At 45.3% G+C, this 13,783-nt stretch overlaps 3 protein-coding genes across 3 annotated transcripts; all 3 read right to left on the reverse strand.

Moving 5' to 3' along the window:
- Positions 1-200: 200 nt before the first annotated feature.
- Positions 201-5,143, reverse strand: V865_001129 (uncharacterized protein; the record flags this gene model as incomplete). The annotated part of the gene is made up of 17 exons (XM_066224953.1): positions 201-353; positions 423-813; positions 882-997; positions 1,060-1,134; positions 1,195-1,354; positions 1,410-1,946; positions 2,005-2,148; positions 2,225-2,318; positions 2,381-2,515; positions 2,579-2,685; positions 2,752-2,805; positions 2,867-3,045; positions 3,107-3,273; positions 3,364-3,629; positions 3,691-3,731; positions 3,787-3,831; positions 3,890-5,143. 17 exons carry the CDS (start codon positions 5,141-5,143, stop codon positions 201-203), a joined length of 3,918 nt encoding a protein of 1,305 aa, XP_066081050.1.
- Positions 5,144-7,403: 2,260 nt separating this feature from the next.
- On the reverse strand, positions 7,404-9,600 carry V865_001130 (uncharacterized protein; the record flags this gene model as incomplete). The annotated part of the gene is made up of 9 exons (XM_066224954.1): positions 7,404-7,648; positions 7,737-8,039; positions 8,092-8,458; positions 8,525-8,688; positions 8,756-9,202; positions 9,264-9,281; positions 9,344-9,379; positions 9,440-9,488; positions 9,556-9,600. 9 exons carry the CDS (start codon positions 9,598-9,600, stop codon positions 7,404-7,406), a joined length of 1,674 nt encoding a protein of 557 aa, XP_066081051.1.
- A 509-nt stretch (positions 9,601-10,109) lies between these two features.
- Positions 10,110-12,721, reverse strand: V865_001131 (uncharacterized protein; the record flags this gene model as incomplete). Its single annotated transcript, XM_066224955.1, has 12 exons — positions 10,110-10,343; positions 10,434-10,471; positions 10,571-10,726; positions 10,834-10,953; positions 11,040-11,201; positions 11,316-11,558; positions 11,639-11,703; positions 11,773-11,868; positions 11,982-11,997; positions 12,063-12,112; positions 12,176-12,324; positions 12,410-12,721. 12 exons carry the CDS (start codon positions 12,719-12,721, stop codon positions 10,110-10,112), a joined length of 1,641 nt encoding a protein of 546 aa, XP_066081052.1.
- Positions 12,722-13,783: the final 1,062 nt, after the last annotated feature.

Here is a 13,783-nt window from a genome sequence, read left to right on the forward strand (position 1 = left end):
AACATGCATTTCATTTCATCTCATCAACACATATGATGATATAGTGTACAAATCTTCGTGTATTATACAGGAGACAGCAAAGAACCAAAAGGGTATGACATGAATTTCTCTTTATTCATCGTTGACCTTCCCATCTGTCAACTAGATCACTCAGAATTATTTCTCTTATCCTCCTGCTTCATCTCTTCGCCTAATTTAGTTTACCAATGAGAATTCACATTCGCATTGACATTAACATTCGTGTTCGCATTGGGATTCGTACTCGTGTTCGTGTTTGCATTGGAGCCAGTACCGAACGAAGAAGAATTCTCTTTTTCCTTTTCCAACTTTATTCCAAACATACTTGCCCAGAACTGTTTCATCACACCCGTCATCAGCGACCCTCAACTTTTGTCCCAGCTTCATAGTTCCCACAAGCTTACCTGAGGTAAAGCCAATGGATCAGGACCATTGAAATCCGCAGTCAGCCCACCTCCCATCAGACCATCTACCCCTTGTCCGATTGCAACTCCACCACCACTTCCACTTCCACTACCACCGACATTCGGTTCAACCCTCGTATCGTTCCCATGAGTATGATTTGAAGGTTCACTGGAGGCAAGTGAAGATAAGGTGCTACCTCCCGGGACGTTAGCAGGGGTGGGTAACGAGATAGGCGGGAAAGCCTGGATCTGTGATAAAGGAGTGGTGAAGCTCGAATCGGAGACCGAATTGGGTGATATTCCGAATAGGTTAGGTGATATCGAGGAAAGTGTAGAATGGGTAGATACGGTCGTATTGGGTTGAGGTGTGTTACGTTGTTGGGTTGCTGCGCTGTAATTCCGAAGAATATGCGTCAGATCAATCCTATACGAGATATGGAGGAGGCATAGTCAACTCACGTCACAAGTTTCTCCAATTGGACTAGACCCTCACAAAGATCCGCTTGAACAGGATGGGTCACGTTCCAAGTAGAAAGTCGATCTTCGAAGACTCTAATAACTCCTCGCAGGTCATTCTGTATGATGCAGGGATGAACATGAGATTAAGTTTTTGGCTAGTATAGTGAGGGGCACTTACTAAGCACTTATTCGCAATCTCAGTTCCCGGCTGTCTTATAGCCAAGAAAGCACATACAGCACCAGCTTGGAATGCCTGACAAGACCAAGCAAATCAATATGATGCGATGAATCGTGTGTGCAGCATTTCACCTACCCTATAGTGCATAGTCCAGAATGACCAAGCCAAGGTACTTTTCGTTTCAGTCATTGACTTGTACGTCCTCAGGAGCAGATGAGCAGCTTGAAGACAAATCTCGGTCGATTCCGGGTAAGCAGCGGGATCAAGTCGAAGATATGGGCGATGTAGGACCATACTATGTGGTAATATCATCAGTCAGTTCGCTCACTGCATGTTCTGAACATACTCACACTATAGTCCAGGTTTTCATACTCAGTATCAGCGTCTGATTCAATTGTCTTCTACTCCTCGATCCCAAGAGATATTCAGGCGTATCATTCTCTTTGAATTTTATCCCAGGTGGGAGGTGGGAGTACCATTGACCTATATCGTGCGCGAGCCGTACAGCATCCTGGTAAGTATGTTGATTGGGATCCTCTCCTGGACCATAATGCGACGATTGAGCAGCTGATTGATTATTGTCCTTTGGCGGAGGAGAGAACCATCCGTATATTGTCGATCGACTGAATCGTCTGTCTACAGTGAAAATGCGATCGAGTAGTTCAAAGGAGGGTATCGTCAACTGATAAAACGCAGCATGATAGGTCTGTTCAGTAGTCTCGTTGGAAAGTACGTTTGAGGGCGGCAGATATTGCTGAGCACTTCCAGGGAGTTCAGATAGATTTGCATCGGGTCGATCTTGAGGCAGATTCGTCGAATAATAGCTGATCGTACTTGGTCTTCCGAAGAATATACATAACATACACTCAAAACCAGCAATAGACCACCTGTTGGTCATCACATCAGCTGCGCACCAACGATAAACGGAGACATTCTCAGACTCACCATAGTCGTCGTCTGCACTCGGCCTCTCGCATCGAGATTTTGGGATCAAGACTTAAAGGATCTTTATGTAGACCCAGGGCGATCGCTTGTTTCACCAGAGTACCTCCGGTTGTCCAAGCATCCGCCGCTCTCTCGCTCGCCAACCTAGATCAAAGCATATTAGTCAGCCGTACATACCTTTGTGCCCTAGTGCCTCGTCCATTAAGTCCATCACGCTTACAAATAAACCATTTGCAAAAGTTGGGCTTGGACGGTCCTCATGGTGGGATTAGCAAGGTAAGCGCAAAGCCTCAACGCTTGGAAAGAAGCCGATACTGCACGAAAGGAACTTCATGCGTCAGTGCAAATACCGAACTGATCAGTAGCGATCGCTTACAGTAGAGTTCGCTTTGTAATCTGCTCGACGTAAGATCTTTGGGATCCTTTGTTGATCTTTGGGCATGTCCTTGTCTGGCCATCGAGGCGTCTGGATGTCCAAATAGCTCTGCTGCAGTAGCTCGGATCACACATCCTGTGGAAGCCGAATTATCAGTAATTGATATAGGACTTTGGGAAGAGGTCAGAAGAACCGTACCAAGTGCACAGATGATGAGATGCAGGGCAAGAGACGAAAGAGGAACATTCATCTTGTCTTTCGTAGACATTGCGAAGAAATCTGTATATTCCACATGTACCGTTGGCCTAATAGCGGAAAAGGGGTTAGTGATAGCATCTTGATATCGGAACGACAGAAAGATCTCGACTCACATGTGAAAAGGATGGAAGTACACCGCATGTTCCTCCTCCCAAGCTTGCCATAAGCTGCAGCAGAAGCGTTTAGGTTAGCTTGTGGTCGTTCCATTTCGGGTATCAGGATGCTCACAGCTCGGCCTGTTCGGAATTAGGTAGCAGTCCGATGATCTCTGCGCTGAAATTCTCATGACTCCAGATAGTAGTGAAGGGGTAAGTCTTTCTCAAATCAGGAAAAACACCTGTGAAGGCTACATCTTCAGGTATCGATAGCAATTGACCATCTCCCTTGTCTTGCGCAAGTTCTCGAAGCTACAACATGAGATACGATGAGCATATGTCCTAGATCATTTGGCTATCGGATGAGACTCACTCTTCTCAACATTGTCTTTCCCGTCAACGCGCCCAAGAAGACTTTCCTACCGGTTTTATCAGATGACATCTCCTCACCTGGGAGCAGGTATGTCTGGTACGGTTCCGACTTGTAATCTGCATTATCATGATGTACCGACGGTCCTGCAGGGTTATCATGCAGCGCCGCTGGATCGATGCTCGATCGTATGCCTCCGGATCGAGAAGGAATAACACTCTGTGGCGCCCATACAGGTGGATTGGGAGTTATACTCCTACTTCCAGCTGCTGCCGCAGAGTTCTCCACGTCTTTAGCTTCATCAATCTTAAATCTTGCGAATCGATCGACAATGACTCTTCGTTTCTTATCTTCGCCCGCACTGTCCTCCACGGCTGGAAAGGCTAAAGGTGAAAGAGGAGCTGGTGTTGCATTTGATTGAGCTTGAGAGCGAGTAGGTGCCCTTTGACGTAGTTCACGGACAACCTGTTCGAGTTCCGCGATTCGACGTCGTAGACGCTCTGCCTCGGCCACTTCGGGGTCGTTCCTATGCCAGTGACGGACTCAGATGATGAAGTCTAAGCGAACGAGTAGACAGTGACACTCACATATCTCGAGCTTCATCGATCTCATAGACGCAAGTTCCCGTCTATAGTCAAATCAGTACAAGTTGACCAATAAAGTCTGAGAGGACAAAGGCTCACCAGTCCCAACGCAGTGCACCTTCCACAAGGTCTCTTCCTGTCACACTATTGAGAAATAATCATCAGCTCCTATAGATGGTGTGCAATTGGGTCTATCACCTACCCTTCTTTTGTGGTTATGGCAAGGTACACAACTTCTTATCGTTCTATTCCTCTTTCTTTTCCTATGATCAATTTTCTCATCCGTTTCTTGTCCTTCTTCAACTTCCATATCGCCTCGTGTCTTTGATGATTCCCCCTCCCCGGATGTGCCGATATTAGCAATTTGTTTGGAAAAGTCCTTGGCAGTCACGGGCGGTTGACCGTCGACTATGATCTTCTTTTCACTGGGACCCGATGTTGGTTGATGAAGCTCATCGTCATCTACACTGTTGACCGAGGTATTGGTATTGGGGGGCACGCTTGCGCTCGCACTGCCATTCGCGGCAGTTAGACTCTCGTCATCGTCTGTTGTCCTTGAACCAAAGGTACTTGCCCTAGGGCGCTTACGTCTCGATGCCGATCCCGGTGTCGAAGAGGCAATGGATGATTGAGGGTGAGGTGGAACAGACGACATAGGTTGCCATGTCCTTATTCCCAGTGATGATGGAGTCGCCTGTACGGGGGAAGTTTGAACGAGACCCGTGAGGGAATGAACATATTGTTGCAATCCGTGATTACCATCGTTGGCACCTCCAGTAATCCCACTCATCAACGTTGAGTTCCCATTACTTGATTCGGCGCCGCTGATCATGGGTCGATTCGAGAAAAGAGGATTGAAAGTATCCTTGTTGATCATATCAGGCATAGATTCTCTTCTTCTAGACAGTCCACCATATTGCCAAGGTTGTATCCCCCCATGACCACCAGTCAAAGGCGATTGGTAGGAATGAAGTGGATAAACATCCCGATGCGGTGTGATGGGTGACGAGAGCTGTTGCATCCCTTCTGGATAACCATGCGGGGATGATCGGAAATGAGGTGTATTGAAAGAAGAAGAGTTGAAAGAAGAAGAAAACGAAGGTGCAGGTGGCAATGTACGAGACTGTAATGATTCGAGATGATGTTGGATTCCGGTAGAACTCGAAGTAGATGTAGATGAGAGAGGAGGAGCGAAACCTGAGAAATGTTGATATTGTTGAGGTAAAGTAGCTTGATTACTTTGAGGGAAATCCCTATGTTCACCTAAATTGCTATTGCCGCTGCTATTGTTGCTGTTATTGATGTTATTACCATTGCCATCACCACCTTGACCCCTCCCTCCATACCTGTTACCTCCCCCGGCCTCATCTCCTATACTGTGGTGATAGTTCTGTCGCGATGCAGCTGATCCCTGTCGATCGGGAGGTATGATGTTCGAGTAGGGTGAGTTATCCATCGGTGGACTACTGTATCTCTAATCTACCTAGTCTGATCCAAGACCCCTTGCTGTTTTCTTCACCTTTTCCTATCAGGTGATCTCAGATCTATGATCGATTTCGCGATGACGAAGACTTGAGATCATGTGTATACCACTCTTCACCTCTGTTCTCCCCTCGTCGTCTGGCAGTTTGCTTTCCTTCTTCCAATGTTATAGAGAATTGATAGCCAGGAGGTTGGGTGTATAGGAGAAGTCTGATTGATTGATTTCCTACTGTCGATTTGAAGGAGATATGAAGATAATTGTGAAGCAGAAAAGTAAAGAACGCAGAACGCACAGAGATAGGGTTCTGGCAATCTATATGAGCGAATTCCAGTCAACCCAAATCGAGGTGGAAGACGTCGATGACGCTATAGTTGATTGAATCGATGATAGATTACGAATTTGGGAAAGGTATGGAGGAGAGTGAATCAGAAAATCTTGTAGAGTTGGAATGTTATTTGTTCCAGTCTGGTGTCGGATCAACCTAAAGCTGAATCAGTGTCGAGTAAGCTTATAGCAGCACATTTCGATTGAGATTTGACCAATATCTCCTCTAAACCCTTACTTCCTCCCTGGATCTCCAATGTATGTAGCAGATAAGAGGATGATTACTCTAGCTAGTATACAATCATGAATAAGGTATGTCGATGTTTGACTCACCTGGGATTCGACAGTCTATTACGGTCCAAATTCAAATTCGATTTTTCATTTCCATCAGTTCATAATCCTCCATCATTCCTCGTCGCAAAAAGGCAAGCTGACTCACGTCTGGGCAACAGTCATACATACGCTCGATGACAGGTCTTCTCTTCGATAGCAGCGAGCCTTCTGCTTCTTGACTTGACTGCTGAGCGTTAATTGCTTCCGTATGTGAGGTATCCTTTCCGTACGAATACCACTTCGAGCTCGGACCTATCTGTCTGCTCGCGATGGCAAAGCTGGATGTAGATATGGAACCAGCGATGGGATTTACATGTCGATGACGATGGGGATCATATCACAGTGGTATGTACGAGTAGTATGTACCACTGCCCCAAGGAGCATGTAAGCATCTTACGAGTACTGCATCATCTCTTCTCATGTGAGCATCCATCTACATCCTGTACGTACCTTGTCGTCTTGCCCTTTGGCCTTTGTGCCTGTAAGAAGACAAGGTTGACATGTCCTCAGGGTTAAAGAGAGAAGGGGAAGGAATGGTCAGGGGGATCTTACAAGTGCTGTAAAAGCTGATCGGGAGGTATGATGACGAGAGATTTTCGTTATTCCATGGGAATCAATTAAGCTATTCTATCAAGCGATATGAGTGCGATACCAGTGCTGGCCTCGATTGGAAGAGCAGCTTGGATGAGACATTTTTATTGATATTGACCTGCTTCTCATGCTGCCAACGACTTCATCACGATCTGCACATCTATCTCGCAGCATATTGAACAAAGGCAGATAGCACACACCCTGAACACTGAGAGATACCCCATTTTTCCCTAACAGTATGAAACCTTGTGATTCAGATTACGGTATGTAGGTAGGGGTTGGTCAGTCACCTGTTCTCTGTTTTTACAGAACATGATCTCGGACTAGCAAGGGATTCACCCGACAGAAGCGAATCTCTCTATGCTTATTGACTGGAGGACGAAGCGATTCGTGGCAGCTCAAACGAAATCTCTGCATGTCTCGAACATCAGGAAATACCAAAACCCCCAGTTCCAGTCTTTCGGTTCCAACGCAAAAGCATGTGATCAGAACTCTAGCGAGTCTTTCGTCATTATTTATCGTATAAATAGTGGAAGCGAATTGCAGTCAGGCATGGCTTTCGATCAGATTGAGGGAAGTGCTGACTTAGCTGTCCTGACCGCATGGAAGCAGAATACCAGATTATGCTTAGCGAAGTATCGTAAACGGAATGTAATCTTACTCATCAAGACCCTCACTTCTTATGATGCAAGACCCTTGTCCTATCAGCATGCTCACATTCCAAAGCATGAAATCTGTTTTTATCAGTTGCTGCAAGTTAGATGAAACAGCGTTTCAGTAGATCCTTGAGATGCGAGCGGTCTCCCGTCTGAAGTCAAGACATAAATCCTACAAAAGTAAATCTCAGATGCATTTCATGTTGACTCCTAAATGCTACGTCCCACATCCACGGTCAAATCTACAAGTACCCTCCCCGTAGACAAACATATATAGGTATATCAACAACACCTGCGGCTCATCCCCTGACTTTTTCTAGACCCTAGACTTAATAAGTAACTTCCAACTCCTTTTCTGAAGGTTTGAACTCTCCCGCATTCGGGTCCAATTTCTTCTCATTACCTCCTGCAAACTTTTTGCTCATATTCATCCCACCGCCTATCCCACCTCCGCTAGTGGACGTCACCGATTTATTGAATGTACCGGATGTCGATCGGGTTGAGGTGGAGGTATATGGCTTCTTACCGAATTTTGGTGTTGGACGAGTAGCTGGATGAGTGAATTTACAATCGGCTGGTGACACAAATCAACAATCAGCTTTATTGTGGCAAAAGAACCAAAAGCAAGTCTAAAGCATATAAAGAAATAAGGACAAACTTACGCCTTGTACATCTCTCTCCATATCTACAAGACACCTCTTTCTTCGTATCATCCAACGCACCATCCATCAAGCCTTTATGCGACATGACCACCTCGACATCCCCGTCCCCATCATTGTCCTCGTTATCTGAACTTGCGGCCGGTACAGGTACAGGTGCAGTTTTGGGTTTGGGTGCCGCCTTGGCAGCTGTAAGTGCAGGAGGTGGGATGGATTTACCATTCTCATCTTCGTGTCTGAATGGACATGAGGGGTTGGTGCAATTTTGATATTTACACAATAATCGACTGGGTCCCGCGGAATCTCCTATATTCATGGTATGAGTTGTGTCCAGTCAAGCAGGAGCCAGCTAACTCACCTAATGTCGCTGCTGGACTGACATGACTCTTGATACACTCCGCATCTTTACACTCCTTTCCACTCTCACATGGCTCTTCACTCAAAACCATTCCCGTCTTCTCATCTGCTACGGGACTAGGATGACTGTATGGACACCTTGAATTGCTACATCCAATGGAATATCGACACAAAGCTGTAGATGACGGCTTGTCGGGAATGGGTCCAGGGGTCGCAGCCGATTTAGGTGGAATACCAGATACCGAGTGTGCACCTAATTTCGTACCGTGTGGTACTTTTACTGGAGGTGGACGAGAAGGTTTGGCGGAAGTTGCGGATGCTTGTTGCTGTTGTTGAAATTGTGATTGCTGTTGTTGCTGCTGTCTCTCCTGGAATGATAGATTTGACGTTAATTTCAGAAAAAGGAAAAGATCCAGGCTATCTTCCGTACTCACTTGCATCATCGTCGCTACCATATTGTTCATCTGAGCCATACTAGCTTGCATCATCATCATTTGAGCTACCATCTCCTGCTGACCTTGAGGCATGAATTGACCGAAGTTAGGCTGAGCAAAACCAGGTTGTTGTTGATTTTGCTGTTGAAAGTTGGGTCGGAAGCCTACATCCGCACAGCAATCCTTCCTTAATCAGCGTTGATCCAGCCTGAGAGCGACAAGTAGACTCACCCATGTGATTTCCCATACCCATGTTACCACCTCTTCCGCCCGCCATACCTCTTATCGGCACACCTCTTCCCCTCTGAGCATTCCCATTACTTATCCTGTCCGCTAGACTTTTACCCTCATTACCCATTCCCCTTGGTCCGGAAGGGGCATTGACCCCAACGTCCGATACCCTCTTTTTGTTCTGCCCATCCTGTATATACGACGCTTTTCGCTTTTCAGGTTGCGAAGATAAAGGTGCTAAGGCTGTATTGAGCAATCTAGTCCCCGATCCACCTGATCCCCTCGAAGCAGTTACGGGTGATTGTGATGATGGAGCAGGAGCAGCAGCAGGTACAGGTGAAGGAGATGGAGCGGTGGTGATGTTTTTGGCGGCTGAGAATAACCAATCTAAGAATGCTGGATCGAAATCGGATCCTACCAGATCATCCATCTCGGTTTGAACTCGTTCTGCGGATTGCATCGATTAGCTTTTCCGACCGATGCTAATGTCAATCCATCGATAACTCACCTCGTGCGCTTCCATTGGCTATATGTAGAAGCTTTGATCAGCTTCATGATTAGAAATCGTTATTGATTTAGCTGACTTACCAAGCAAGACAGTGATATACTCCGCCATGACATTATCTACATACGGCAATGCAAACGTGAGTAGGGATCCCAAGATTGATAGTATCGCACACATACCTTCAGGCTCAGCCCATTCTCTTCTCTCGAGCTCTCTCTGAATTTCCGACTGGACAACGAGAACACCGTCAGTTCATGACCTCAACTTCCACGAGAGTGAAGAAGAGCTGACTAACCTGAAGTTGAGCAGATTGCTCCGGATTCAAAGTGATTCCTGACATCCTGCTGTTCTTCTATTTCCTCCTTGAGCTTTCTGTTTGTCGCTAGGTGATCGTAAGACGATATCCTAAGCAAGCAGTATTGTACGAGATGAAATGAGATGAATCAAAGGAAGAAGAATTGACACGAAATCAAGACGATGATGATGGAAGTGATGGAAATACAGCAGCCTGATGTCCCTTAAATGGGTGGCAAATATGATTTCATCTCATGTAAGTACCGTACCGTTAGATGTGGCACTGACCGCCCCCTCTTCATCAGGTGTTATAGGCGGGTTGCATTCATACATCCACTCTGTTATAGCCACGACGCTCAAGTGCTCTCTCGCTGCTAATGACGACCCGTCACATACCAAACCAAGTCATTCCATATGCCCCGAGATATTATACTGTCGGTTATTTATCATATCTATTATATATTCTATCTAATTGTCCTTCTGCTCTAAAGAGTATCTTATGAGCTCTAAGCCTTCTGTTCACAATGGTCGCGAAGTCGCTTTTACCATCACAACTTATACTCCCAAATCTCCATCTTTCTCCATAATCCTCTTTCTAGCCAACTCATGTTCCTCCTGAGGCGTACCAGGAGTCTTGTAAAAGACTATAAATTGAATACCCAATACGACCGTCCAGGCAATCATAAAGTACCATGTCCTCGATCCTGATTTGGACCACTCAGGAAGGATCGAGCTGGTGTCTTGTAAACCGGCTTGTACGGCCATGGTGATTGCACCTCCTATTTGGGCCTGTAAAACATGTCAGACATGATCAGTGAGATGTCCGCTTCACATAGGCATAATGTTTTTCCTCGAGGTATGACTTTTAAAGTCACTCACTAAAACATTTACCCATGCACCCATCACTCCGGCCATTTCTACATCGGAATACACGATCAGCGACCACACTCATCTCACGATAGAGGATACATGGAAAAGATAGCAGACTCGATGATCAGAGGAAAGCTATCACTTACCTGGAGGACCATAAGTGACAATATTGATACCACTCGCAAAATACGTGATCATAGCACCAAAACTACCAATCACGAAAGCTGGGAAACAGAATCGCCAGTATTTGTTACCTGGTCCGCCGTCCGAGAATACCTGGAGGATCTCAGCTATGACAATTACTACAATAGTCAGACCCAGTGTCAGTGGTCATCCTACTGGATATCCTGATCGTTCGAAGATACATTGAGAAGAGTTGTCGTGGGAAGGGGTACTCTTGATCACTCACGGATCATACCTCCTCCAATAGTCCATCTGGGTTTTGTCAAAACCTGCGGTACGGCATGTGCGAAAGCAGCTGCGATAAGGCAGACTATACCTTGAGGTAACATCGCGGCCGCTACGTGGACTATCAAAAACAAACATACTCCATCAGCTCTTTTCGTCTATACTGTATGTATATAACGGAATTGATTAAGATAGTGGATGACTTACGTGCAGACCAACCATATACCTCCTGCCACCAAGTAGAATATTCCAATTGAGATGTAGCCCAAAATGGGAAAGCTATCAATACAGCCAACGAGAGGATGATGACGTTGGTTATCTTCCATATTGATGATGGTAACACAGCTGTTCTAGGGGGGATACGAGATTCTGCAATGGCAACACGAATTGCGGTGATTCAGCATTTGACGTATTCTCAATGTGTCCTCATGATACTCTATAACCTTACGAGGTGATCAGGAAGGGACGAGATATGTCACTCACCCCAGAAGAAGAATCCTACACCTAGTGGTATAGATATTACCAGCGGAGCGATGAAACTCGCAGAGCTCCAACCATCTATCGGGCCCTGAGTCAAAGCGAGTATAAAGCAGATTAATGCACCCATCATCAATATCACACCAGGTACGTCCATCCTCCTCCATCTTGGGATTGGATCATGCTTGGTAGAGTACGACGAGCCAGTGTAGGGAAGTAAGATGATTGTCGCGATGGTGAATGTTATACCTGTATCAAATATCAAATCAGATCAAATCAGTCTAGGCATTGTCCTAAGTAAAGGGCAAGAACACCAGGGATAGACAAACAGATAATTGCGATGAGACGGAAGAACCATTTGTATGACGCTTCCATGCATAATCCCGCTAAGACTCTGCATACACAATCAAGATCAATATCTGAAGAAGATAGATAGGAATGAATATGCAATACTATGACTTACAATCCCAGGACATTACCTAGTCCTCCAGCCAAACTCATCAAAGCTAATTTCTTCTGTTGTTCTTCCGGTGTCGGGAACATGTGAACAGTGAGGTGACTAATGGTGTCGGTGTCAGTACCAATATTAACATGAGTCTTTTCTCCAGAACAGGATGTACAGTGGGTTGGTGTGTTCATAGAAAGTGATCTACGATAGATTACACAACTCACAAAGCAGAAGGGATAGCTAAATACGAACAATCAGAACAACATAAGTACAAAATTCATCGTGGACGTATCTTCTCAACTCACTCATCGCCCCACAGATACCTCCTAAACCTCTCAAGATTAAGAAGCCATATCTGGAAATTCACAGAGAAATTATCAGCTCGAACTTCAGGTCGTGTACAATAAAATGAGCTCACTTGCTGGAAGTCACAAATGAAGTGATCAACGAAATTACACCCAATCCCAAAAACCCAGCTTCGAAGATGATTTGAGCAGGAAAGAGGTCACTCAACCTTCCGGCAAAGAGAAGGAATGCACCGAAACATAATGAATAGGACGTGATGATCTACATGTGTGAAGTATCTCATCGTTAATTATATCTCCACCATCAAGAGTAACACAGGGGAGAGTCAATGAGTTACGGGACTCACCCAAACCACCTGAGATATACCCAATTTGATATCCAAACTTATTTGAGCAACAGCAACAGCTACTCCAGATACATTACAGATATCCACAAAAGTAGCTACGCTGAAAATGAATAACAAGAAGTTTTTACGAGTTTGAGATAATTGTGCGAGAGGATGTTTGGAATGTTCTTTTTCTTGTTCTGTCTCAGTCTTTGTCTCTTGCTCTGGTGTTTTTTCTTTTTCTGGGGCAAGACTTTGAAGCGGAAGTGATTCCTTGGAAAGTGTTCCGGTTACTTTTGGGCTGGCAATCGTCGTATCGGGTTGAGCGTCCATGAGATCCTTGGATATTGACTGGGACGTACTGTCTTCTACGAACGATGACATCGTGCGATTATATCACATTTATCATATGTATGAAACGAAGATGCAAGTTGAGTCTTTCGCAGAAGAGCTTGATATACACCATTTATAACCATTTGTATGTATCTTGCGGCCAGACTGGCCATACCCCGAATGTCATGGTGGGATTGAGTAGTTGTACTCGAGTATGCATAATCATGAAGAGGTTATCAACACTTCAAGTTTGATATTTTGTTCTCGGTCACCGATTTTGTGTATCCGACCCGGCATTCGGTCACCGCAACTGTCAAAGCGAGTCCTTCCGACTGATAATTGAGCATTCAAATGTAGCTTCAATGGCTGCCAATATTGTACATGCATCATTACAGTCAAATGACATTTTACGAGTTTCCGTTATCCATTTCCATGTCTCATATCCAGTCTTCACACGTCAGCATGAGCAAATCAAGTCCAGTGATGATGCACATCAAACGTCATCTAACGTTATGTAACTACATTGCGCCCCGCAGTGTAAACAACCGCCGGGAATTCACTTCTGGCCCCATGACTCCTGATCCGCGTTTGCGGGGTATCTCATGATTAAGTTGGATGCGATGGGATGCTTTTCTCACACAAACCCCACAGAAGATACGAGAACACTCAAGAACAAGACCATGTAACATTCTATCGACATGATCTCACATTTTGATCTCAATTGACCAACGGACGGACCTTGTAATGATATCACATCGGTCTATCGGTAGTCCTTTAACTCCAAATTAAACCCGAAAGAAAACAATCCCAATAACAAACATCTTTGGGGAGGTGTGCGCATGAGATAGAGTGGGGGAAAGAACAAGATCAAAGAAGGGGTTAAATGATAGATCGATACACCTGGATCAAAGGAAGGGGTTCAGACATCGTTTCATTCTCTCGAATATCGTCATAGCCGCAATTACCCCATCATCATCTCAGATCAAACAGCGCATAGCCGCATTCCAAAGGACCCCACCCCATCAATCATCAATTTGTTTAAAGGGTGAAACCTGGAGACAG

This window comes from Kwoniella europaea, chromosome 1 (assembly GCF_036810445.1).
Source record: "Kwoniella europaea PYCC6329 chromosome 1, complete sequence".
In the NCBI taxonomy this organism is placed as follows: Eukaryota; Fungi; Basidiomycota; class Tremellomycetes; order Tremellales; family Cryptococcaceae; genus Kwoniella; species Kwoniella europaea.